The following is a 27,719-nucleotide window of genomic DNA, read 5'->3' as shown; positions in this document are numbered from 1 at the left end:
TTTTTTTTAGTATAGTTTTGTTTTTGTATTTGTTGTTTTTCTTTTTTTTATTTCTTACATTTACATGCATTTACAAAATAAGCACTTTTTCGTTAAAAATACCGCAAAATTTATTTTACGTTTTTTCTGGGGGTTTTGTCTTGGGTTGTTGTGTGGTTTTGTTTCTTTCATTTAAAATTCTAAATAGAAATATCCTATACGAACACAAATATACGTTTTTTGGTTTTTTGGGTTGGTTTTTTTCTTTTCATTTAATTCAGTTTTTTGTTTTTCATTTGTATCAGTTGTGTTTTTTTTGTTTTGTATTAAATATTATTTTATTTTTTTTTTTTGTTTTATTACAACTATCCAAACTAACTGCTTAAAGCTAAAGACGCGATCGACATCACTACAGCGACTGTTGTCCATTTACGTTGTATATTTGTTGCTTTATCTGTCAAAATGAAAGGAAATAGGAACCATAGTTAAAAAAGACGACCAAAAAACACAAGAAGAAGAATAAAATACAAGTTAATTTGAAATTCAAAAAAAAAAACGAAACGGTTGTTATGGAGATTTAAAAATAAACAATGGCCAATATGGTGGTATTTTTTTGTTACTATTATTGTTGTTATTTTGCTTTATATTTTGGGTGATGTCTTTTTTTAGTTACGGCCTGCAGTTTGGTCACATATGTCGTCAGTAAGTTAGTCAGACAGTTTGTTAAGGACATCAATTAACTTGTCCACTTTTGTATTTGTCTTAAGTTTGTTGGGTCCATTACCCTTCGGCTGCGATTTTAAGTGTCCTATTCGTTTGGCCTTAATAGCTTTTCTATGTAACTATGGGTGGATACGTTTCGTTTGAAATTCTTGTTGTCGTTGTTTTTGAAAAAAAAAATAGAGACATGATTTAATATTTAAAGGCTAATCAAGCAAGGATAACAAGTATGGGTATAGGTGGAATATAAAGATACGAGCTAATTAGGTTGCTTCAAATCAATTCCAATTCAATAGACATATTTAATTATTTCCTTTAAAGAAAATTATAGATAATTATCGTATTATCTACTCAACCCAATTGATTTCTATTTTGAATTGAAAGGAATTTTTATGACTGTATAAAAAATTTTAAAAAACAGTACGAACACATTGGGCTGGAAACACAGCTAGAAATTTTACCAAACAAAAAATCTTATTTTGTTTAAATTTTATTTTTATAGAAAATTTTGATAAAATTTTATTTCTATAGAAAATTTTGTCAAAATTTTATTTCTTTAGAAAATTTTGTCAACATTTTATTTCTATAGAAAATTTCGTCAAACTTTTATTTTTATAGAAAATTTTGTCAAAATTTTATTCCTATGGCTAGATTTTGTCAAAATTTTATTTCTATAGAAAATTTTGTCAACATTTTATTTCCATAGAAAATTTTGTCAATTTTTTTTTATAGAAAATTTTGTAAAAATGTTATTTCCATAGAAAATTTTGTCAATTTTTTTTTTATAGAAAATTTTGTAAAAAGTTTATTTCCATAGAAAATTTTGTCAAAATTTTATTTTTATAGAACATTTTGTCAAAATTTTATTTCTTTAGAAAATTTCGTAAAACTTTCATTTCTACAGCAAATTTCGTGAAAATTTCATTTCTATAGAATATTTTGTCAAAATTTTATTTCTATGGAATATTTTGTCAAAATTTTATTTCTATAGAAAATTTTGTCAAAATTATATTTCTATTGAATATTTTGTCAAAATTTTATTTATGTAGAATATTTTGTCAAAATTTTCATTTTTACAGCAAATTTCGTGAAAATTTCATTTCTATAGAATATTTTGTCAAAATTTTATTTCTGTAGAATATTTTGTCAAATTTTATTTCTATAGAATATTTTGTCAAAATTTTATTTATGTAGAATATTTTGTCAAAATTTTATTTCTATAGAAAATTTTGACAAAATTTTATTTCTATATTTTCATTAGAAAATTTTGTCGACATTTTATTTCTATAGAAAATTTTTTCAAAATTATATTTCTATAGAATATGTTGGCAAAATTTTATTTCTATAGAAAATTTTGACAAAATTTTATTGCTATAATTATTTTTTATATTTCTATTTTTTCATAAAACTTTTATTTTTTTTTTTATAGACAATTTTGTCAAAAATTTCATTTCTTAGAAAATTTTGTCAACATTTTATTTCTATAGAAAATTTTGTCAAAATTTTATTTTTTAAAATTTTATTTTGCTAAAATGTTATTTCTATAGAAAATTTGGTTAAAATTTTTTATTTTTGAGAAAATGTGGTCAAAAATTTATTTCTATAGAAAATTTTGTCAAAATTTAATTTCTCTAGGAAATTTCGTGAAATTTCATTTCTATAATAATTTTTGCCAAAATTTTATTTCTATAGAAAATTTTGTGAACATTTCATTTCTATAGAAAATTTTGTCAAAATTTTATTTCTTTAGAAAATTTCGTAAAACTTTTATTTCTATAGAAAATTTTGTGAAAATTTTATATCTATAGAAAATTTTGTCAAAATTTTATTTCCATTGAAATATTTGTCAACATTTTATTTCTATAGAAAGTTTTTTCAAACTTTTATTTCTATAGAAAATTTTGTCAAACTTTTATTTCTATAGAAAAATTTGTCAAAATTTTATTTCTATGGAAAATTTGGTCAAAATTTTATTTCTATAGAAAATTTCGTAAAATTTTCATTTCTATAGAAAATTTTGTGAACATTTCATCTCTATAGAATATTTTGTCAAGATTTTATTTCTGTAGAACATTTTTTCGAAATTTTATTTCTATAGAAAATTTTGTCAAAATTTTATTTCTATAGAAAATTTTATCGAAATTTAATTCTATAGAAAATTTTGTAAAATTTTTTGTTTATAGAAAAACTATGTTGGCAAAATTTTATTTCTATAGAAAATTTTGACAAAATTTTATTGCTATAATTATTTTTTATATTTCTATTTTTTCATAAAACTTTTATTTTTTTTTATAGACAATTTTGTCAAAAATTTCATTTCTTAGAAAATTTTGTCAACATTTTATTTCTATAGAAAATTTTGTCAAAATTTTATTTTTTAAAATTTTATTTTGATAAAATGTTATTTCTATAGAAAATTTGGTTAACATTTTTTATTTTTGAGAAAATGTGGTCAAAAATTTATTTCTATAGAAAATTTTGTCAAAATTTCATTTCTCTAGGAAATTTCGTGAAATTTCATTTCTATAATAATTTTTGCCAAAATTTTATTTCTATAGAAAATTTTGTGAACATTTCATTTCTATAGAAAATTTTGTCAAATTTTTATTTCTTTAGAAAATTTCGTAAAACTTTTATTTCTATAGAAAATTTTGTGAAAATTTTATATCTATAGAAAATTTTGTCAAAATTTTATTTCCATTGAAATATTTGTCAACATTTTATTTCTATAGAAAGTTTTTTCAAACTTTTATTTCTATAGAAAATTTTGTCAAACTTTTATTTCTATAGAAAAATTTGTCAAAATTTTATTTCTATGGAAAATTTGGTCAAAATTTTATTTCTATAGAAAATTTCGTAAAACTTTCATTTCTATAGAAAATTTTGTGAACATTTCATCTCTATAGAATATTTTGTCAAGATTTTATTTCTGTAGAACATTTTTTCGAAATTTTATTTCTATAGAAAATTTTGTCAAAATTTTATTTCTATAGAAAATTTTATCGAAATTTAATTCTATAGAAAATTTTCTATACAAGAAGAAATATAGCCCAAATTTATAGCCAAAATTTTATTTCTATAGAAAATTTGGGCAAAATTTCATTTCTATAGGAAATTTTGTCAAAATTTCATTTCTCTAGGAAATTTCGTGAAAATTTCATTTCTACTAAAAATTCTCAAAAATTTTATTTCTATAGAAAATTTTGTGAACATTTCATTTCTATAGAATATTTTGTCAAGATTTTATTTCTGTAGAAAATTTTGTCGAAATTTTATTTCTATAGAAAATTTTGTCAAAATTTCATTTCTATAAAAAATTTTGCCAAAATTTTATTTCTATAGAAAATTTTATCGAAATTTAATTCTATAGAAAATTTTGTTAACATTTCATTTCTATAGGAAATTTTGTCAAAATTTCATTTCTCTAGGAAATTTCGTGAAAATTTCATTTCTATTAAAAATTCTCAAAAATTTTATTTCTATAGAAAATTTTGTGAACATTTCATTTCTATAGAATATTTTGTCAAGATTTTATTGCTGTAGAAAATTTTGTCGAAATTTTATTTCTATAGAAAATTTTGTCAAAATTTCATTTCTATAAAAAATTTTGCCAAAATTTTATTTCTATAGAAAATTTTATCGAAATTTAATTCTATAGAAAATTTTGTTAACATTTTATTTCTATAGAAAATTTTGTCGAAACTTCATTTCTATAGAAAATTTTGTCAAAATAAAAAATACTTTTTTTTTAATATTGCGCGATTATAATTGCCTGCAGCGTTGCGGCCGGTTTAAAAACCGGTAACAAAAATCATCCGATTAACATCTAAATTCTCCTTACAATTGGAGATATTATCAGGTTTGTATCCATACTCGGGTTAAATATAAACATTTAATTTTTTCAAAAATATGGCACGATCATGGTTGCATATGCCTACCAGATTCCGAGGTACTAACCAACATTTTCGCTTTTTATATTACCTAGAACCGCAGATAATAACCGGTTGAAATGGAAAAAAAATTTTTTTTTTCAAAAATATCACACGATCATTAGTATACGCTAGATTCTCCTTGGAACGGGAGATAATAACCGGGTTAAAAAGAAAAGCTTTTTTCAAAAGTATACCGCTATAATGGTTGCCTGCAGCGTTGTGGCCGATTTAAAACTGGTTAAAAAATCGCGCGATTGACATAGGTTTAAAAAGAAAAATTATTATTTTGTTTTTGAAGTATCACGCTATAACGGTTGCCTACGGTGTCGCAGCCGACTTATAATTTTTAGTTTTTAATACTCCCTCGAAAACCACTTTCACATAAAATTTAATAGAATTATTTACTCTTCAAATTTCACTTTTTATGGGTACAATGAAATTCATCAATGAATATATCCGGTTCTAGCATAGACATGGGCACAAATTTAAGTTTCACGGATAGGCAGAAATGTTGACTACAATTTACGACATGGTTACTCAGTATTGTTTGTTTTGTAAAAAATGGTTCAAACCCCTCATTTGAAAGGTCTTGCACTCAGAAAAAAATTTCACGAAAAATTTTCCAATTTTTGTCTTAATTGAGTTTTCAAAATATTCAATTAAAAATTTAATTGATTCAAAAAATTTTTTTAATTGAAACAAAAATTAATAGTATAAATTAATTTTTTAATTGACTTCCAATTAAGTTTTTCTGTGATTGCAGACATTTCAATTAAAAAATATTTTGAATCAATTAATTTCGTGATTGTAGACAAAAAATATGTTTTTTGTGGGTATATACCTTTATAGGGATCTAGATTTAATTGTTTCACTAAAACCGGTTTTTTTAATATTTATTTTTCATTTATTTAACTTTTTTAAATTAAATTAAATTTTTTATGTTTTTTATTAAATTGTTGTTTCTTTCTAGTTTTGTGTGTTTTATGATCAAGTCTTACCTCTACTTACCATAGAAAATAGTTTCCCGTCTTTTAGTATAATTGGTACCAAGCAGGTAAAATGCACATGTTATCGGTGTGGGTGATTCAAATTTATCTCTAGGTATACGCGTTCTAACTGTCATACTATATAGGCCACTTGCATTCTGATCCATTTGCGTTAAGACCGAATCCAATATTTTCGTATCAAATCTGCTAATTATGAAAAGTGTGAAACAAAATAAAGTGGAAAGTTAGTTAAAGTCGGTAAGGAAAAAATCTTAAAAATTTTTTAGTTATTATTATTTGTCATACAAAACAATTTGCTTAAAAACTTTCACAAATGAGGAAAAGGTCGAATACGTTACACAAATCAAACAGAAATATATTCAAGAAGTAAAAGTGGGTGAGCTCCCAATGATAATTTCAAGATAATCGTATAAAATGCCGGCCAGGAATCATTTCAAGGAATATATTAACCACCCTCAGCATATTCCTTTAGGCATTAAATCATGAAAATTGAAAAACAAAATTTTATCTTTTAGATGGTCAAGAAATCAAATTGAAAGAATGGAGTATATGCACTGAAAATATATAAGTTCTTAATTAGGGTGTCCAAATAATAGGGTGTTTGTTTTAACCAAAAATTTCAATTTCTTAAAAACCGGTTTTCGGTTTTTTTATTTTACTCAAAACCGGTTACCCGGTTAAAACCGAAAAACTAAAAATTAGTGAAAATATCTTTTAAACGCCCAATTCATTCTAAAAAAAAAAACATGAAAAACAATGAATTAACAGTTCATTGTAATAAAATGACCAATTTAAAATAAACTTCCAGAGTAATAAAAAAATTGAACGCCATTCAGGTGCTCTCTTTGTAACAACGATTTGTCAAAATGGGTTAATTTGCTCTTAAAGAAGAGGCTTTACAACAAAGCGGAATTTCGTTTGAGTAAAATTTCGTTCCAGTGGAAAATATTTCCTTTGGTTGCAAGACACATAATTTTATTGAAGAATGTGAAATCGTCGTACAGAGAGTGGTGTCGTAAATTATTATTCTGTGCTACTTAGTGAAAACGTGTTGTAAGTAATAAGTTGTTTCTCATTTTAAGTATCTATAAAAAGTTATAGTTTCGTAAGAAATATATTACAAAGTATATAAACGCAAAAAAATAATTCTTTCTTCCCAAACGAAATTTTAGACAAACAAAGTTCGTTTCTCATTTGCTTTTCGCGGTAAGGAAGTGTATTTGGAAGAAAAGTATATACTTTTTGTGATAAACGTTTATTCGAACCGCGGACCATGCACTTTGTAAGCCAACACACTAACCACTGAGCTATGTATCTGTTATGGTCATCAATAGATAATTATCCATATAAGTTGTATTTATATAGCATAGCTTGCGGCGCCCACGAACCGAATAAACAAAGTTTATTTAGCAGAAACAAACATGTAGTTTGGCACCGTGGAGCAGTGGTTGCTACGTCCGACTTGCATGCCAAGGGTCGTGGGTTCAATCCCTGCTTCGACCAAAGTTTTTTTGTTTTTGTTTTTACATATATTCCAGATATGTTCGGAAGATTCCGAAAAAAATGTTCAACATTACATTATACTATATTAAATTTTGAACTGTAAAATGTGTCTTATTAAAGACCTAAAATCAGAAAAGAACAGTGTTTGATATACACGAAATGGACTGTGTTGTTGTTTCAAAAATAACTTTTTTTTTATTGAAAAAAATAAAAATTTTGTAACAAACGAATTTATTTTGGTGATAAAAGTTTAAAATTTTCGAAGCAATTCAAAAAACTCTAACAAAAGAAAAACGTTTTCGGTACACGTTTTCCAAATGTTTTTTTTTTTTCTTTGCGTGTAGAAATATATATCAGGCGGCGGACATCTATCCATTGGAACTATTACGAAATGGTTTCCTGAACGGAGAACGAAGCCATCGATTTTAGTCGCCGCCGACCATTCCAGTCCAGTCGATGCCACCGCCGAATATGACGACTCATCTCGACTCAAATTTAACCGTCAACTAATCAAAAATATCGATTAAAATCAGAAAAATGTATTTATAACTGTCGTATTTTTTCCAAAAATTTTTGTTTTTTATACCCTTCGCCACTACTTGGTACAGGGTATAATAAGTTTGTGCATTTGTATGTAACGCCAAGAAGGAAAAGTCTGAGACCCATCGTTTAGTATACCGATCGTCATAGAATTAAATTCTGAGTCGATTTAGCGATGTCCGTCTGTCTGTCTGTCTGTCCGTCTGTCTGTCTGTTGATGTATTTTTGTGTGCAAAGTACAGCTCGCAGGTTTAGTCCGATTGTCCTAAAATTTGGTATAGGGTCCTGTTTCGGCTCAAAGACAATCCCTATTGATTTTGGAAAAAATCGGTTCAGATTTAGATATAGCTGCCACACTGTTAGAAAAATATGTTTTTCATATGTTCCGATATAAACAAAATGTGTTTCGGGCACGATTTTAAACCACAATATATTTAAGTGCGAACATGTAATTTTCCTAAACTAACACTAAATGTTTGGGACATCTATGTTAATATGTTAGAATATATTATGTTTGGGGCATGAATGTTTCATAAAAATCATATGTGTGAATACAAACATATATAAATTTACAAATTTCAACTAAACATACATATGTTGTGATATTTTATTCAAAGCGACAGAGAGAGTATAGAGAGAAATAGAGATGGAAACCGGGAGAGTTGACGAAAGATATCAATATAACACAGCAAAAGAGTCAAAAGAGAACAATTTATGTGAAACCGCTTGTATGTTGTTTCGGAAAACTGTTTTATGATAAGGCCAAAAATTTGATATGTTTAAGTCTAAATATTATTTAATTTGAATAAAGAGAATATACATTCTGAACCAAGAGAATAGACATTTGAAAAACAAACAGCTTATGTTTTCGCCTTGAGAGCAGCATTTTATGTATGTGTGGACATGTGTTTTGTTTATCATTTTGGCATTATTTTTTTCTTGGTTCGTTAAAAGAAATCAGGGGTCTTCATAAAAATAACGAAAGGACACTATACTCTTTTTAGAGTTGGGACGGTAAAATGAAATAAGGAGGAAATAGTGAAAAATTACACAGTAAAATGTAAAAAAAACAAAGTTTAGTTTCTCTTTATTAAAAAGTAGTCCACGAGGAGTTGACGGACACCATCAAATATAAAAGCGGGCATTAAGTTCGACTTTTACAGCTAAAACAATTTAAAAAGTTTATTTTCTTTAAAATGAATTATTAAAGAAAAATAAAAGGAATTTTAGAGCGATGGTGTTAAATGCTAGCAAAAAACTGTTCACTCCTAAATAAATTTATGTTTATATTATAAAATTATGTATGTATGTTTATACTCGACTCCACGTTCTTCTTTTGTTAGTTTTTGAATTCCTTCCAAATTTTAAAGTTTTGTACAAAAACAGTTTTTTATTACAAGATTGTTATTTTTGCAATAAAAAATAATATTTTATCCAAAAATCATTCAATTTCGTTTATATCAAGCATTGTTACTGACTATAAATCTTTAATAACGCACATTTCGATGTTTCATTTAAAAAAATTAATATAGTATAAATATAAATGTGTAAATTAAAAAAAAAACAAAAAAAAAATGTTCGGTCGGAGCAGGGATTGAACCCACGACCCTTTGCATGCAAGGCAGACATGCTAACCACTGCTCCACGTGGCAAACAAATGTATGTTTCTGTTAAATAATGTTATGTTTGCATGGGCTCGTGGGCGCTGCAAACTATGCTATATAAATGTAACTTAAAACGATAATTATCTACTGGTGACTATAACAGCTACGTAGCCCAGTGGATAGTGTGTTGGCTTACAAACTGTATGGTCCTCGGTTCGATTCTCCGTGCAGGCGAAAGGTAAAATTTAAAAAATTTATAAAAGTGATTAATTTCTTCAACATTATTTGTATTACAGAGAAAGGTGCCAATAACTAAACAATTTCGTGGAAGTGAAAATTACGAGTATGTTAGGGAATGAGCACAATCGTGTTTGGGAAAAATTCTTCCATTCTTCCATTTTTGGCTCAAAATGCTTCCAAGCATATAATATGTTCACATAAAACAAACATATTAATGTTTCGGCAGTATGCAATAATATATGTGCTTCCTGCAAAATATGTTTGGAACATATGTTAAAGAAGCGATTTTTTTTGAGGGTGCATATATATTTTTCACCGATCTGGTCATAATTGGCGTGTATATCAACCGATCTTCCTCAAATTACGTACATCCGAATATTTTATGAGTCTCGAAAAACTTGCAAAATATCATCCAAATCGGTTCAGATTTAGATATAGCTCCCATATATAGCTTTCGCCCGATTTACACTCAAATGACCACAGAGGCCAATTTTTTGCTCCGATTTAGTTGAAATTTTGCACAGGGAGTAGAATTAGCATTATAGTTATGCGTGTCATATTTGGTGGAAATCGGTTCAGATTTAGATATAGCTCCCATATATAGCTTTCGCCCGATTTACACTCAAATGACCACAGAGGCCAATTTTTTGCTCCGATTTAGTTGACATTTTGCACAGGTAGTAGAATTAGCATTGTAGCTATGTGTGCCAAATTTGGTTGAAATCGGTTCAGATTTAGATATAGCTCCCATATATAGCTTTCGCCCGATTTACACTCATATGACCACAGAGGCCAATCTTTTACTCCGATTTAATTGAAATTTTGCACAGAGATTAGAATTAGCATAGTAGCTATGCGTGTCAAATTTGGTTGAAATCGGTTCAGATTTAGATATAGCTTCCATATATAGTTTTCGCCCGATATGCACTTATATACACCCAGAAGCCAGAGTTTTGGCACAATTTGGTTGAAATTTTGCACTAGGAGTACAATTAGTAATATAGTCATGTGTGCCAAATTTGATTGAAATCGGTTGAGATTTAGATATAGCTCCCATATATCTGTTTTTCTGATTTCGACAAAAATGGTCAAAATATAAACATTTTCCTTGTTAAATCGCCACTGCTTAGTCGAAAAGTTGTAAAAATGACTCTAATTTTCCTAAACTTCTAGTACATATATATCGAGCGATAAATCATAAATAATCTTTTGCGAAGTTTCCTTAAAATTGCTTCAGATTTAAATGTTTCCCATATTTTTATACCCTTCACCACTACTGTGGTACAGTGTATAATAAGTTTGTGCATTTGTATGTAACGCCAAGAAGGAAAAGTCTGAGACCCATCGTTTAGTATACCGATCGTCATAGAATTAAATTCTGAGTCGATTTAGCGATGTCCGTCTGTCTGTCTGTCTGTCCGTCTGTCTGTCTGTTGATGTATTTTTGTGTGCAAAGTACAGCTCGCAGTTTTAGTCCGATTGTCCTAAAATTTGGTATAGGGTCCTGTTTCGGCTCAAAGACGATCCCTATTGATTTTGGAAAAAATCGGTTCAGATTTAGATATAGCTGCCATATATATTTTTCACCGATCTGGTCATAATTGGCGTGTATATCAACCGATCTTCCTAAAATTCCGTACATCCGAATATTTTATGAGTCTCGAAAAACTTGCAAAATATCATCCAAATCGGTTCAGATTTAGATATAGCTCCCATATATAGCTTTCGCCCGATTTACACTCAAATGACCACAGAGGCCAATTTTTTGCTCCGATTTAGATGAAATTTTGCACAGGGAGTATAATTAGCATTGTAGCTATGCGTGCCAAATTTGGTTGACATTGGTTCAGATTTAGATTTAGCTCCCATATATATGTTTTTCTGATTTCGACAAAAATGGTCAAAATACCAACATTTTCCCTGTTAAATCGCCACTGCTTACTCGAAAAGTTGTAAACATGACTCTAATTTTCCTAAACTTCTAAACATATATATCGAGCGATAAATCATAAATAAACTTTTGCGAAGTTTCCTTAAAATTGCTTCAGATTTAAATGTTTCCCATATTTTTTTACTAGCATTGTGTTCCACCCTAGTGCATGAGCCAACTTAAATTTTGAGTCTATAGATTTTGTAAAAGTCTATCAAATTCTGTCCAAATGGAGTGATATTTAAATGTATGTATTTGGGACAAACCTTTATATATAGCACCCAACACATTTGACGGATGTGATATGGTATCGAAAATTTAGATCTACAAAGTGGTGCAGGGTATAATATAGTCGGCCCCTCCCGACTTTACACTTTCCTTACTTGTTTTTACTGTTTAGTAGATTGGTGGAATTCTTGATGTTTTGGTAGATTTTGCAAAATATTTCCTTCCACCTAAGTGGTACTTCACAAATTTTCTATAGGAATAAAATTTTAACAAAAATTTTCTATAGGAATAAAATTTTAACAAAAATTTTCTATAGGAATACAATTTTGACAAAATTTTCTATGGAAATAAAATGTTGACAAAATTTCCTATAGAAATAAAATTTTCAAAAAATTTTCTATAGAAATAAATGTTTGACAAAATTTTTTATAGAAATAAAATATTGACAAAATTTTCTGTGGAAATAAAATTTCGCCAAATTTTCCATGGAAATAAAATTTTGACAAAATTTTCTAAAAAAAATAAATTTTTGACAAAATTTTCTATAGAAATAACATTTGCAAAAAATTTTCTATAGAAATAAAATTTTGACAAAATTTTGTATAGAAATAACATTTTGACAAAATTTTCTATAGGAATAACATTTTCAAAAATTTATTTAAATTCTTTAATAAATAAATACAAATTGTTCTATAGAAATAAAATATTGACAAGATTTTCTATAGAAATAAAACTGTTTACAAAATTTTCTATTGAAATAAAGTTTTGACAAAATTTCCTATAGGTATAAAATTTTGACAAAATTTCCTATAAAAATAAATTGTTGACAAAATTTTCTATAGAAATAACATTTTCAGAAAATTTTCTATAGAAATAAAATATTGACAAAATTTTGTATAGAAATAACATTTTGACAAAATTTTCTATAGGAATAACATTTTCAAAAATGTATTTAAATTCTTTAATAAAATAAATACAAATTTAATAAATACATACAAATTTTTCTATAGAAATAAAATATTTACAAAATTTTCTATAGAAATAAAATTGTTGACAACATTTTCCATATAAATAAAATTGTTGACAAAATTTTCTATAGGAATAAAATTTTGACAAAATTTTCTATAGGAATACAATTTGCCAAAATTTTCTTTAGGAATAAAATGTTGATAAAATGTCCTATGGGAATAAAATTTTGACAAAGTTGTCTATACACAGAAAAAAAAATTTCACGAAAATTTTTTCCAATTAAAATCTTAACTGAATTTTTTAAAAATATTCAATTAAAAATGTGATTGATTCAACAAATTTTTTAATAGAAACAAAAATCAATCACACAAATTAATAAAATCAATTAATTTTTTAATTGGATCAATTAATTTTTTAATTGACTATCAGTTAATTTTTTAATTGATACTGTCATTTCTCTGATTGAAGACATTTCAACTAAAAAATTAATTGGATCAATTAATTTCGTGATTGAATCAGAATTTTTTTTGTACACTAATAGAAAAATTGCGTTTCACAATCGTGAACGGACGGTGACAAAATGAAACGGAAACGTTCACAAAAAATCACAACGGAATGTTCACGATTTTGTACACGGGCGTTCACGATTTCATGAACGGCATTCGTTTTTCTTTTTCCATGAAAATTCTTAAAATAATCGTTAGACGTTGTTATGGCAACTCCGCCGGTGGTGCAATGAGCTAAAGCGACTGTTAACGCGTTTGGTGCACACAACACAGGTTCGAGTCACGGTAGCGGAAATTTTTTTTTAATTTTGTTTATAAATTCGTAACCATTACGTTTTCAGATTATGAACGCTCGTTGTTGTTTTGGTAACGGATGGTGTCATTTTAACGTTGTCAGATTGACCCCGTCTGTCCTCAGTTTGACAACACATGTGTGTTGATTCACTTTCATGAACGAAACGTTTTGAAATGACAACGCCGTTCATGATTTTTTCTATGGGTGTAGGAATAAAATTTTGACATAATTTTCTATAGACATAAAAGTTTGACAAAATTTTCTATGAATAATATTTTGACTAAATTTTTTATAGCAATAACATTTTGACAAAATTTTCTATATGAATAACATTTTGACAAATTTTTCTCTAGAAAAAACATGCTAACAAAATTTTCTATATAAACAATTTTTGAAAAAAATTTGAAAAAAAATCTATAGAAAAAAATTTTTACAAAATTTTCTATTGAAATAAAATTTTGACAAAAATTTCTATAGAAATCAAAAACGACAATATATGATTTAGTGTATACATATTTGCGTCGGAGATTTTCTCAGCTCTTAAGGAATTTATATCGATCGATTGACGGCTACGTTTTAGTTGAGATGAGCCGAGTTAATCGGCGGCGGCGGCGTCGACTGGCTAAACATCGCTGGCGGTGGCTTCATTCTCTGCCCCACAGATATGAACAAAAACTTGATTGCAATTGTACAACTAATCTCGTAGCCGTTCAGATAATTTTAGTTTGATCAATACCATCTAACTCCGATCATAAAAAAAGCACCAACAATCAAATTCGAGACAAATGATGTACGTTATTCGGGTCTTTTTAGTGGGCTATAAACCTGGAGAAATATAACTTTTTTCAGCGTTCATAATAGAGCAGCCTTGTGCTAGTTTTACTCTTCTTCTTCTAAGTGGTATCGATACAAAAATCGAAAAATCAACTTTTTGTCAAAAAAAAAAAAAAAAAAAATAAGCAAAAATTGACCAATTGCAATCTTCAAATTCGAATAGTTGGCTTTTGTAGTTTTTTGAAAAATCAATTCAATGGTCAATTTTTTATGTTTGCCATTATCGCCTTTGAATTACAAAAGGAATGTGTCTTTTAATGTTTACAACTCATTACAAAGTCAAAACCTAAAAAAAAAACAAAAACGAATTTTTTAATTTTTTTTCTCCAAAAATTATGAAAAATGCATTTGCATAATATGAACAAAGTCATATTCGTTTCACATCAGAATATCGCCACATATTATATATGGTGAGCTGACAGACCTACATTGTTCGATAGGCTTTGAATCTCTGTGAGATAAATGGTTTATCGGCTTTCGTAATTCGATATCTATATTTCGATATGTTCCAAATATAATGATTAAATTTTTGTACGATAATTCTGGACAAATATTTGTTAATATCCAATAAAATTTGTCTACTGATATTGGATATATGCACATATACACTAATAAAAAAAATATTCCAAAAATACAACAAAATTTTCTCACAATTTAATGAGAATAAGATCTCTTAGATCGAAAACTTTTGTTGTTAATACCTCCCCCATTTAATATTATAATTTATTATGGTTTTAAATTTTTTAATCAATAAATAAATAAGATCCATTGATAACTTACTTTACAGATAGCACCGGTTGTGGAAAAACATTTTGAACCGCACACATAACTTCGACATTTTCTCTTGAACCATCCATTTTAGTTTCTAGCAAAAAGTCCGATTCAGGAACTGAAATACATTTTTTTTGAAAATTCCAAATTATTTTTAATTTTCATTAGAATTTTTTAGAAAAAATATTTAGCATATGTATGTGGGTATATTCACCAATTATTTGTAGACGACTACTTCGTTTATCTGTTGATTCAAATGTTTGTACAAAACATGTGTATTCTCCCGTCATATTCCAATCTGGCCTACGTATTGATATCACACCGGGACTACCTTCGAGTGTGAATATTTCTGTATTGATCTTCGATTTCATTATGCCCTGGAAAAAAGATAATAAGAAACAATGTGATATTTTATGGTGTACATTGTAAATTGCAAGCTAACTTAGAGTAAAATATGTTTATATAAAAAATTGCAATATAAATTAAATTTTGACAAAATTTCCTATAGAAATTAAATTTTTACAAAATTTCCTATAGAAATGAAATTTTTACTAAATTTCCTATAGAAATGAAATTTTGACGAAATTTCCTATAGAAATGGAATTTTGACGAAATTTCCTATAGAAATGAAATTTTGACAAAATTTTTTATAGAAATGAAGTTTTTAAAAATTTTCCTATCGAAATGAACCGTGGTGCAATGGTTAGCATGAGCCACCGTGGTGCAATGGTTAGCATGCCCGCCTTGCATACACAAGGTCGTGGGTTCGATTCCTGCTACGACCGAACACCAAAAGGTTTTTCAGCGGTGGATTATCCCACCTCAGTAATGCTGGTAACATATCTGAGGGTTTCAAAGCTTCTCTAAGTGGTTTCACTGGAATGTGGAACGCCGTTCGGACTCGGCTATAGAAAGTAGGTTCCTTGTCATTGAGCTTAACATGGAATCGGGCAACACTCAGTGATAAGAGAGAAGTTCACCACTGTGGTATCACAATGGACTGAATAGTCTAAGTGAGCCTGATACATCGGGCTGCCACATAACCTAACCTAACCTAACCTATAGAAATGAAATTTTAAAAAATTTCTTATAGAAATGAAATTTTGGCAAATTTTTTTTAGATATGAAATTTGACAAAATTTCTTATAGAAATGAATTTTGACAAAATTTCCTATAAAAATGAATTTTTGACAAAATTTTCTATAGAAATGAAATTTTGACAAAATTTCGTATAGTCGTGAAATTTTGGCAAAGTTTTTTTAGATATGAAATTTGTCAAAATTTCCTATAGTAATGAAATTTTGACGAAATTTCCGATAGAAATGAAATTTGACAAAATTTCCTATAGAAATGAAATTTTGCCAAATTTTCTATAGAAATGAAATTTTGACAAAATTTCCTATAGAAATGAAATTTTGACAAAATTTTCTATAGAAATAAAATTTTGACAAAATTTTCTATAGAAATGAAATTTTTAAAAAATTTCCTATAGAAATGAAATTTTGACTTAATTTCCTATAAAAATGAAATTTTGAAATATTTCCAATAAAAATGAAATTTTGAAAAATTTCCTATAGAAATGAAATTTTGACTAAATTTCCTATAAAAATGAAATTTTGACTAAATTTTCTATAGAAGTGAAATTTTGACTAAAGTTCATATAGAAATAACATTTTAACAAAATTTCCTATAGAAATATAATTTTGACGAAATCTCCTATAGAAATGAAATTTGGCAAAATTTCCTATAGAAATTAAATTTTGACAAAATTTCTATAGAAATGAAATTTTGTCAAAATTTCCTATAGAAATGAAATTTTGACAAAATTTCATATAGAAATTAAATTTTGACAAAATTTTCTATAGAAATGAAATTTTTTCTAAATTTTCTGTAGAAATAAAATTTTGACAAAATTTTCTATAGAAATGAAATTTTGACTAAATTTTCTATAGAAATGAAATTTTGACAAAATTTTCTATAGGAATGAAATTTTGAGAATATTTCCTATAGAAATGAAATTTTGACAAAATTTCCTAAAAATGAAAATTTGACAAAATTTCCTACAGAAATGAAAATTTGACAAAATTTCCTATAGAAATGAAATTTTGACGAAATTTCCTGTAGAAATGAAATTTTGACAAAATTTCCTATAGACGTGAAATTTTGACAAAATTTCCTATGGAAATGAAATTTTGACAAAATTTCCTATCGAAATGAAATTTTGACAAAATTTCCTATCGAAATGAAATTTTGACAAAATTTCCTATCGAAATGAAATTTTGACAAAATTTCCTATCGAAATGAAATTTTTACAAAATTTCCTATAGACGTGAAATTTTGACCAAATTTCCAATAGACGTGAAATTTTGACAAAATTTCGTATAGACGAGAAATTTTGACAAAATTTCTACAGAAATAAAATTTCTACAACATTTCCTATAGAAATGAAATTTGACAAAATTTCCTATAGAAATGAAATTTTGACAAAATTTTCTATAGAAATAAATTTTTGACAAAATTACCTATAGAAATGAAATTTTGACTAAATTTTCTATAGAAATAAAATTTTGACAAAATTTTCTATATGTTAGAAATGAAATTTTTAAAAATTTTCCTATAGAAATGAAATTTTGGCAAATTTTTTTTAGAAATGAAATTTGACAAAATTTTCTTAGATATGAAATTTGACAGAATTTCCTATAGAAATGCAATTTTGACAAAATGTTTTTTATAGGTATTACATTTTTACAAAATTTCTTATAGAAATACAATTTTGACAAAATTTTATATAGAAAAAAAATTTTCACAAAATTTCCTATAGAAATTACATTTTTAAAAAATTTCCTTTAGAAATGTAGTTTTGGCAAAATTTCCTTTAGAATTGAAATTTTGTAGAATATAATATAGAAATGAGCAAAATTTCCTATTAAAAAATTTCAAATTCCTTATAGAAATAAAATTTTGACAAAATTTCCTATAGAAATGAAATTTTGACAAAATTTATTATAGAAATTAAATTTTGACAAAATTTATTATAGAAATTAAATTTTGACAAAATTTTATATAGAAAAACAATTTTGACGAAATTTTATATAGAAATAGTAATGAAATTTTGACAAAATTTCCTATAGAAATAAAATTTTAAAAAATTTCCAATCAAAATGAAATTTTGAAAAATTTCCTATAGAAATGAAATTTTGACTAAATTTCCTATAAAAATGAAATTTTGACTAAATTTTCTATAGAAATGAAATTTTGACTAAAGTTCATATAGAAATAACATTTTAACAAAATTTCCTATAGAAATATAATTTTGACGAAATCTCCTATAGAAATGAAATTTGGCAGAATTTCCTATAGAAATTAAATTTTGACAAAATTTTCCTATAAAAATTAAATTTTGACAAAATTTCCTATAGAAATGAAATCTTGACCAAATTTCCTATAGAAATGAAATCTTGACCAAATTTCCTATAGAAATGAAATATTGACTAAATTTCCTATAGTAATGAAATATTGACAAAATTTCCTAAAGAAATGAAATTTTGACAAAATTTCCTATAGAAATGAAATTTTGACAAAATTTTTCTATAGAAATGAAATTTTGGCAAAATTTCCAATAGAGGAATGTTGTGTTTTTAAGTGCTTTAAATTTCTACTTAATAAATACAGTGAAACCTCTCTGAAGTGAACACCAAAACCTAAATTTTGTCCACATTTGGGAGGTGTCTAGTTGTTAGAGATTAATTTTAATGTGTTAACGTAGCAAATGTCTTACGGCAATTGTTCACTTTTGAGAGGTGTTCACTGTTCAGAGTGTCCAAGTTTGAGAGATTTCACTGTATTGAATTATGTTGTTTTTGTTCATCTTACTTACCATTGCAAATCCTTTTACAGAGGGTATCCACTGATATATCGAATGATTATTGAACAGCCATTTGAGTACAAACCCCTTCTCACGTGGCCCCAATTCGTATTCACAGTCCAGTACCAAAGGTTCCGGCTCTGTGTGACGTTCCAATGTGTAGGTATGAGGCACCTTAAGGTTTGTTATTTTAACTGACTGGGTAACTAATTAGAGACGTTGACACAAGAAACCAAAAATACCAAGAAGAAGAAGAAGAACAAGAAATATTAGAACAACAAGAAAGCGAATACAAGTGTGGGTGTGAGTGTGTGTAGTACGTAAATAAAGTACAACAATGCAACCAATTAGCCAAGCTAAGCTCTTAACCAAAAGTCAAGACCGGAAATGTATTAGGTTACAATGTGGACCGTAGCCCGTGGCTAATGTGAATGAAACAAATGAATGTCTGAGAATGTGAAGGAATTGTTAATAATGAAATTAAAAAAGGTGAATTGAATGGCTAGTGAGGACGAAAAAGGGGGGAAAGCACTGAAAAAAAAAATTCACATAATTAAAACAAAAATGAAATGTGAAATTAATGTACACATTTATTAATTGTCTTCTTCACCATAGGGTATAGGTGTTGGTGCAAAAAGGATTTTTTCCCAGCTACTCCATTTATAGAGGGTGGTAACAATTATGACCATATGAAGTATAAATATTCTTAACAAGGATGAAATTCTATGACGGGCTAATGAAGGCGATTTAGCCTTGGGTAACCTAACCTACCCAGCAAAAAATGTGTCACCAAAAAAGTAGTGAAAATATTCTTTTTGGAACCGGAAGTGGTGTAAAATTGGCGCAGAAGCGATGAATTTAACATGGACTTGTCATAGGACGAATGTCCACCATTTCAAAAGCCGTTGCATTGAATTTGCATCACTTCTTAAGGTGTGATTCGAATTCAGTGTTTTGGGTTTGGGAATTAAAACATTTTTATGATATTTTGCCAAATATATAATTTTTTATTTTTTTAATGAATTCTAACCACGGTTTCCACTACCAAAATTTTAAGAGCATTTTACCAAAAATCTATCAAATAAAAAAATCAAATTTTGAGATGTTTGATCAAAAAAATGTTTTTTCTTCGAAAGAAATGTTTTATTTTAAAAACATTGAATGTATAAAATTTTGCCAAAATTTTATTTCTATAAAAATTTTTTGTCAAAATTTTATTTCTATAGAAAATTTTGTCAAAATTTTATTTCTATACAAATTTTGTCAAAATTTTATTTCTACAGAAAATTTTGTCAAAATTTTATTTCTATAGATAATTTTGCCAATTTTTTTTTTCTGTAGAAAAATTTGTTAAACTTTTATTTCTATAGAAAATTTTGTCAAAATTTTATTTCTTCAGAAAGTTTTGTCAAATTATATTTCTTTAGCTCTTAAAATTTTGCCACTACCAAAATTTTAAGAGCATTTTACCAAAAATCTATCAAATAAAAAAATCAAACTTTGAGATGTTTGATCAAAAAAAAAAATGTTTTTTCTTCGAAAGAAATGTTTTATTTTAAAAACATTGAATTTATAACATTTTGTCAAAATTTTATTTCTATAAAAAATTTTGTCAAAATTTTATTTCTAAAGAAAATTTTTTCAAAATTGTATTTCTATAGATAATTTTGTCAAAATTTTATTTATATAGAAAATTTTGTCAAAATTTTATTTCTATAAAATATTTTGTCAAAATTTTATTTCCATAAAATATTTTGTCAAAATTTTATTTCTATAAAATATTTTGTCAAAATTTTATTTCTTTAGAAAATTTTGTCAAAATTGTATTTCTTTAGAATGATTTGTCAAATTGTATTTCTTTAGAATGATTTGTCAAATTGTATTTCTTTAGAAAATTTTATTAAAATTTTATTTCTAAAGAAAAGTTTTTCAAAATTGTATTTCTATAGAAAATTTTACCAAAATTTTGTTTTTTTAGAAAATTTTGTCAAAATTTTATTTCTATAGAAAATTTATGAAGTGCCCATTTGCAAAATCTACCATAATATCAAGTATTCTACGAATATAACCAACCAAATAAAAAAAAATCTACCATTTTTGGTAGAATTCTACCAATTGTGGCAACCATGTCGGAATGGCGACGGAACTACAATGGGGTAACCCAGACATAAATAAGACTCGAGAAATGCTCAAGGAGAGTAGGACGACAGATATGAGGGCCATGGGAATAATAACCGGGCACCTGAATTTGAGAGCATATCTGGGCCGGATAGGAAGGAGCCTCTGACGATGGTGCATGTAGGCGGTGTTTTGAGATGATTGGAATACAACCTTCTCTAAGTGGTTTCACTGCAATGTGGAACGCCGTTCGGACTCGGCTATAAAAAGGAGGTCCCTTGTCATTGAGCTTAACATGGAATCGGGCAGCACTCAGTTATAAGAGAGTAGTTCACCAATGTGATATTACAATGGACTGAATAGTCTAAGTGAGCCTGATACATCGGGCTGCCATCTAACCTAACCTAACCTTTGTCATTGTGTTGTCAGCCGCCATTAGACAGGGCAATCGGAATCTTATTTTCGACCGAACCAAATCCCGATATTCAAAAAAACCAAGTTAGTTCACAAGACCAGCATAATAAACGGGCTCATCGGTCAAAACTGGAATGGTTGCAGATAATAGGTTAATGTGGTAATTTTGCTAATGTGGTATCAAAATGAATTACATATCGAAATCTGCCACGACCCCCATAATCTAAACTCACCCATATGATTTTCATAATTCACAATAATTTGATATTGTGATTGAGAGGAAAGCAATTGTGACTAGAACAAACATGTTTCTTGTTTGTTTTTATAAATAAAATAATGAATGAAATACTATAAAATACATTCCCACACAGTAACATCATAAAAATCAGTGGATCTGGCCCAGGGATGGAAAATGCAATTTTTAAGAGATTACAAAAATGGTATTTTTTGAACGAAAAAGTACTTTTCATTAAATTTCAAAGAAAATTCCATTGGAATATTATTGTCAAGAGCTCCTTTACATTGAATTTTAAAGAAAAAAAAATTTTGAATATTTTGAATATTTTTTTTGTTGTATTTTTTAATTTTAAATATTTTTGTTGTTGTATATTAGCTTACGTGATTACAGTCTTTAATCACTGTTGTCACATTTGGTAGAATTTTACTGTTTGGTAGAATTCATGGAACTTCATACATTGCTGTAGATAAATAAAATATAAATTTTTGACAAATTTTTTTATAGAAATAAAATTTTGACAAAATTTTCTATAGAAATAAAATTTTGACAAAATTTTCTATAGAAATAAAATTTTGACAAAATTTTCTATAGAAATAAAATTTTGACAAAATTTCCTATAGAAATAAAATTTTGACAAAATTTTTTATAGATATAAAATTTTGACATAATTTCCTATAGAAATAAAATTTTGACAAAATTTTCTATAGAAATAAAATTTTGACAAAATTTTCTATAGAAATAAAATTTTGACAAAATTTTCTATAGAAATAAAATTTTGACAAAATTTTCTATAGAAATAAAATTTTGACAAAATTTTCTATAGAAATAAAATTTTAACAAAATTTTCTATAGAAATAAATTTTTGACAAAATTTTCTATAGAAATACAATTTTGACAAAATTTTTGTTTGTTTGTTTAACATTTATTGGTCTTGTACAACAATTCTTAGGTCTTATATTTACAGTACAAGATTTATATAATACAAGATACAAATCCTAATTATATTATAAATAATTAAACAATTATGGATACATTAGACATAGGTTTACAAAATTATATGAATAAAACAAGTAGTGAAAACCAAAGTGATTAAATAAACAAATTTGAATTTATAATGGAAATTAAAAAATTAAAAAAAAAAAATGAATAAATAAATAAATAAAATTTGATTATAAACAAATTTAATATTTAGAAATAAAACAAATGGAAAATATAAAGAAGTTACGTTATGTTCTGTTATTTATAATGTGCGGTAGAAATCAAAAAGTCTGCTCTTAAAATTCTCTGCGTTGCTTATTATTTGTAAATCATGGGGAAGAGCATTCCAGAGACGCACTGAATTAATAAAGAAGTGCTACTCAGAAGCCAGTAGAGAGTGTCGCATCGGTACCAATCTATTCCCTCGATTAGATCTTACAAATCTCAGTCTCTCATAAAGATATGGTGGTTGTCGCGTATATATAATCCTATGTAGGAACCCTGGATGATGGCCAAATTATTATTGAGTCTCTCCAAATTCTCCTTAAGTGTCCTCAAATCACTACTTAGGTAAATTTGGACATCGTCTGCATACATGTGGATATTACATTCAGGTAGAAAACGAGGAAGATCATTTATGTATAATGAAAACAGCAATGGACCAAGAACGGATCCTTGCGGCACTCCCTTGCAGCAACGAAGTACATTGGAGATACTTGCACCACTATGAACATACTGTGTCCGACCATTTAGATACGAGAGCAATAGGCGGACAGAACTAAAGGGTGATTTGTTAAGAGCTTGATAACTTTAAAAAAAAAAAACGCATAAAATTTGCAAAATCTCATCGGTTCTTTATTTGAAACGTTAGATTGGTCCATGACATTTACTTTTTGAAGATAATTTCATTTAAATGTTGACCGCGGCTGCGTCTTAGGTGGTCCATTCGGAAAGTCCAATTTTGGGCAACTTTTTCGAGCATTTCGGCCGGAATAGCCCGAATTTCTTCGGAAATGTTGTCTTCCAAAGCTGGAATAGTTGCTGGCTTATTTCTGTAGACTTTAGACTTAACGTAGCCCCACAAAAAATAGTCTAAAGGCGTCAAATCGCATGATCTTGGTGGCCAACTTACCGGTCCATTTCTTGAGATGAATTGTTCTCCGAAGTTTTCCCTCAAAATGGCCATAGAATCGCGAGCTGTGTGGCATGTAGCGCCATCTTGTTGAAACCACATGTCAACCAAGTTCAGTTCTTCCATTTTTGGCAACAAAAAGTTTGTTAGCATCGAACGATAGCGATCGCCATTCACCGTAACGTTGCGTCCAACAGCATCTTTGAAAAAATACGGTCCAATGATTCCACCAGCGTACAAACCACACCAAACAGTGCATTTTTCGGGATGCATGGGCAGTTCTTGAACGGCTTCTGGTTGCTCTTCACTCCAAATGCGGCAATTTTGCTTATTTACGTAGCCATTCAACCAGAAATGAGCCTCATCGCTGAACAAAATTTGTCGATAAAAAAGCGGATTTTCTGCCAACTTTTCTAGGGCCCATTCACTGAAAATTCGACGTTGTGGCTCGTTAGTAAGTCTATTCATGATGAAATGTCAAAGCATACTGAGCATCTTTCTCTTTGACACCATGTCTGAAATCCCACGTGATCTGTCAAATACTAATGCATGAAAATCCTAACCTCAAAAGAATCACCCTTTAGAAGAAAAGCCATAAATATTCCCTAGTTTGTAGCACAAAAGTGAGTGATCAAACGCCTTTGAATGATCCAAGAGTACCAAAAAAACTAAGTTTCCCATCGTCTAGTTCTCTTCTTAAATCTTCACAAATGTCAGTTAAAGCAGTGATGCAACCATGACCTGGACGAAACCCCGATTGTCTCTTCGAAATCAAGGAAAAATCAGATAAATACCTTGACATCTGTTTGTACATCACCTTCTCAAAGACCTTAGAAAGAAAAGGTAAAATCGCGATAGGTCGATATTCCGTGCCCGTTTTGGGAAGTGGAATTATCTTTGCATGCTTCCATGCACTAGGAAATTCAGATGTTGTCAGTATCGTATTAAAAATATGCGTTACATACGGAACAATGCATGGAAGAAGTATTCTAAGTAGCCTGGGACCCATACAATCAGCTCCAATAGAATTCGACTTCACTTCTGAAAAAGTCAGAACAACATCTAGATTCTCAATGCAATGGAACTCGAACTCCTCCAATGGACCGAAACCCAAAACCGGACCCCCACATTGTTATAAAAATCATAATTGACATCACCCGTAGGAATGTTAACAAAAGACTTATTCAAAACGTTAACATCAGTGGAAGACTCAGATTTAATGGTGGATTTTCCGATTCCTATGTCCCGTATCACTTTCCATGTCGCCTTCGTCTCAATAGCAGAACTAAACCGATTTGCAAAATAAACAACAATAGCTGATCTAATCTTAGAGTTCGCGTTTCTTCTGGCGGCCCGAAATCCCTCTTTCAAAGCAGAGGTCTTGAATCGTCTCCACCTGGCGTAAGCCAGATACCTTTCCTCGATCGCCATTCGTATATCGTCGTTGAACCAAGGGCAAGACTTCGGAGTCAAACTCCTTTCTTTAGAAATAAAATTTTGACAAAATTTTCTATAAAAATAAAATATTGATAAAATTTTCTATAGAAATAAAATTTTGACAAAATTTTCTATAGGAATAAAATTTTGACAAAATTTTCTATAGAATTAAAATTTTGACAAAATTTTCTTTAGGAATAAAATTTTGACAAAAATTTCTATAGAAATACAATGTTGACCAAAAATAAATTTTTTACAAAATTTTCCAAAAAAAAAAAAAAATTACAAAATTTAGTGATGAAATAAAATGTTGACCAAACTTTCGGAAGAAATAAATTTTTGCACAATAATATTTTTTGGTTAGATTTTCTCCAAATGTTGGTAGATTATTTTTGTCTCAAATTTCGACCGTGACTGTAATGGTTCGCATTATTTTAGTATGCGATCGATAACTTCTTATCTAGAAAGTGTTCGTGTGGAAGCGTAACATAGAAACACATGTTTTTTTTCGAATAAAACATTCTAGAAATTCAACAAAATCGTGTTTTTGACTATGGCTTTTGCAAAATCGAGATTTTCTTCTCGCATGAACTTGTCTGTTTTGCCAGATTTATTAAAGACTTTCTCAAAATATAAATTTTTTTTATCAAAGCTATTAAAAAATTTGATATAGGCTTAAAAATGTCTTCACAAAAGGTACTAAATCATTCGCGGGGGTACTACGGTACTGACCAGGGTGAAAAGGTATTGAAAAAAGTACTATAGTACTGCATTTTCCATCCCTGATCTGGCCGAAATGTCGCCGGTATAAAACGTTGAGACTGAATATTTTACACACCACAAATATATTATAGTACTTTCCCGAAATTTAGACCTAATCGTTCAATTATAATAAGGCAGGTTTATCGGTGAAAAATGGAAATTGCTATAGCCAGAACGCATCACCTAACCTAATATTACACATAGGGTCTTCATAATTCACAATAACATATTATTGTGCTTGAAATTATAGCACATTTGACAACTGTGGCTAGAAGAAAAACTTTTTTCAGTCTGAACATAAACCAAGTAAATGAATGAAATTCTCTAAAATATTGGTTGGGCACATAGCTACCAGTTTAGCAAGGGAAAAATAACTCTATCGTTATCGTACACGATAAAATTAATTGCATTAAGGGGAGTTATTTTGGTTTTTTGAAAAATCATTTTTTTCAAAAAGATTTTTGTTTTAAATCTCACAAGATCTCGGTGATCAATTATAATCACCACTTCGCAATCCATACACCGTAATTGTTTATGCAAACTCTTTTTCGAGCTCTTCATAATTCACAATAGCATGCTATTGTGCTTGAAATTTGACACATTTGACAACTGTGACTAGAAGACTATTCTCAGTCCGAACATAAATCAAATAGTGAATGAAATTCTCTAAAATATTGGTTGGGCGCATAGCTACCATATTAGCAAGGGGAAAATAACTCTATCGTTATTGTACACGATAAAATTGATTGCATTAAGGGGAGTTATTTTGGTAAAAAAAAAACATTTTTTTGAAAAAGATTTTTGTTTTAAATCTCACAAGATCTCGTTGATCAATTGTAATCACCACTTCGCAATCCATACACCGTAATTGTTGATGCAAAATCTTTTTCGAACATTTAAGGTCCAAGCTGAAAATTCGTCAGTATAAGGCTTTGAGGCTAGGGTGTCCTATACCGATATCGGTTCATCGATTAACCCGACTTCATTACAAAAACCGAAACGGGGTATCGGAAAAATGTACATTTTCGGTTAATTCGAAAATCGGGTTCTAAACGTAGGTTAACCGGTTTTTTTGCGAGGATTTCACGTTCTTTGATAAACATTAAAAAAAGCACACAGAAAAATGTGTGTCTCATAGAATGCCCTGATGAGTTTTAGTCCGACATTTATCTTAAACGAGTAATTTCACGCCAAATTTCATAAAACATAAACCAGAAAATAATTTGCAATATGACCATCTAACCTCTTTGCAATTTTTGCGAACACATATTCACTGACGTTTTCGATTTTTACCGGTTTCATCCGATCCGGCTGAAATTTGGTACGTGATGTTAATATATGGCCTCAAAAACCCATGCAAGAATTGGTCGATATCGGTCCATAATTATATATAGGCCCCATATAAACCGATCCCCAGATTTGACCTCCGGAGCACCTTGGAATAGCAAAAGTAGTATATGGTATCCAACAACCATGCAGGAATTGGTTCCTATCAGTCCATAATTATATATAGCTCCCATATAAATCGATCGGCAGATTTGACCTCTGGTACCTTTTGGAGAAGCAAAATTCATTCGATCTGGTTGAAGTATATGATGAAGTATATGATATTTAACAACCATGCCAAAAGTGGTCCATATCAGTCCTTAATCATTTATAGCCCCCATATAAACCGATCCCGAGATTTGGTTTTGGAGCTTCATCCGAGTGAGTTGAA

The 27,719-nt window shown here is 28.3% G+C and overlaps 1 protein-coding gene across 3 annotated transcripts in view; it reads right to left on the bottom strand.

Moving 5' to 3' along the window:
* The window catches only part of LOC142240757 (uncharacterized), a 29,619-nt gene continuing 1,900 nt past the window's right edge, over positions 1 to 27,719 (bottom strand). Inside the window, exons 2-6 of one of the 3 annotated variants that reach the window (XM_075312476.1) lie at positions 18,936 to 19,129; positions 15,273 to 15,435; positions 15,068 to 15,176; positions 5,640 to 5,821; positions 1 to 433 (exon numbers count right to left, since the gene is read on the bottom strand). In XM_075312476.1, the coding sequence (XP_075168591.1) occupies positions 354 to 433; positions 5,640 to 5,821; positions 15,068 to 15,176; positions 15,273 to 15,435; positions 18,936 to 19,129 (728 nt within the window). In that variant the 3' untranslated portion in view covers positions 1 to 353. Of the gene's footprint in view, positions 434 to 5,629; positions 5,825 to 15,067; positions 15,177 to 15,272; positions 15,436 to 18,935; positions 19,130 to 27,719 lie in introns of all 3 variants that reach the window. The other 2 variants (XM_075312477.1, XM_075312475.1) reach the window with 2 other exon arrangements.

Source organism: Haematobia irritans, chromosome 5 (genome assembly GCF_050003625.1).
Source record: "Haematobia irritans isolate KBUSLIRL chromosome 5, ASM5000362v1, whole genome shotgun sequence".
NCBI lineage: Eukaryota > Metazoa > Arthropoda > Insecta > Diptera > Muscidae > Haematobia > Haematobia irritans.
The sequence above is the reverse complement of the archived record's forward strand: the minus strand, read 5'-3'. Positions and strand labels throughout refer to the sequence as shown.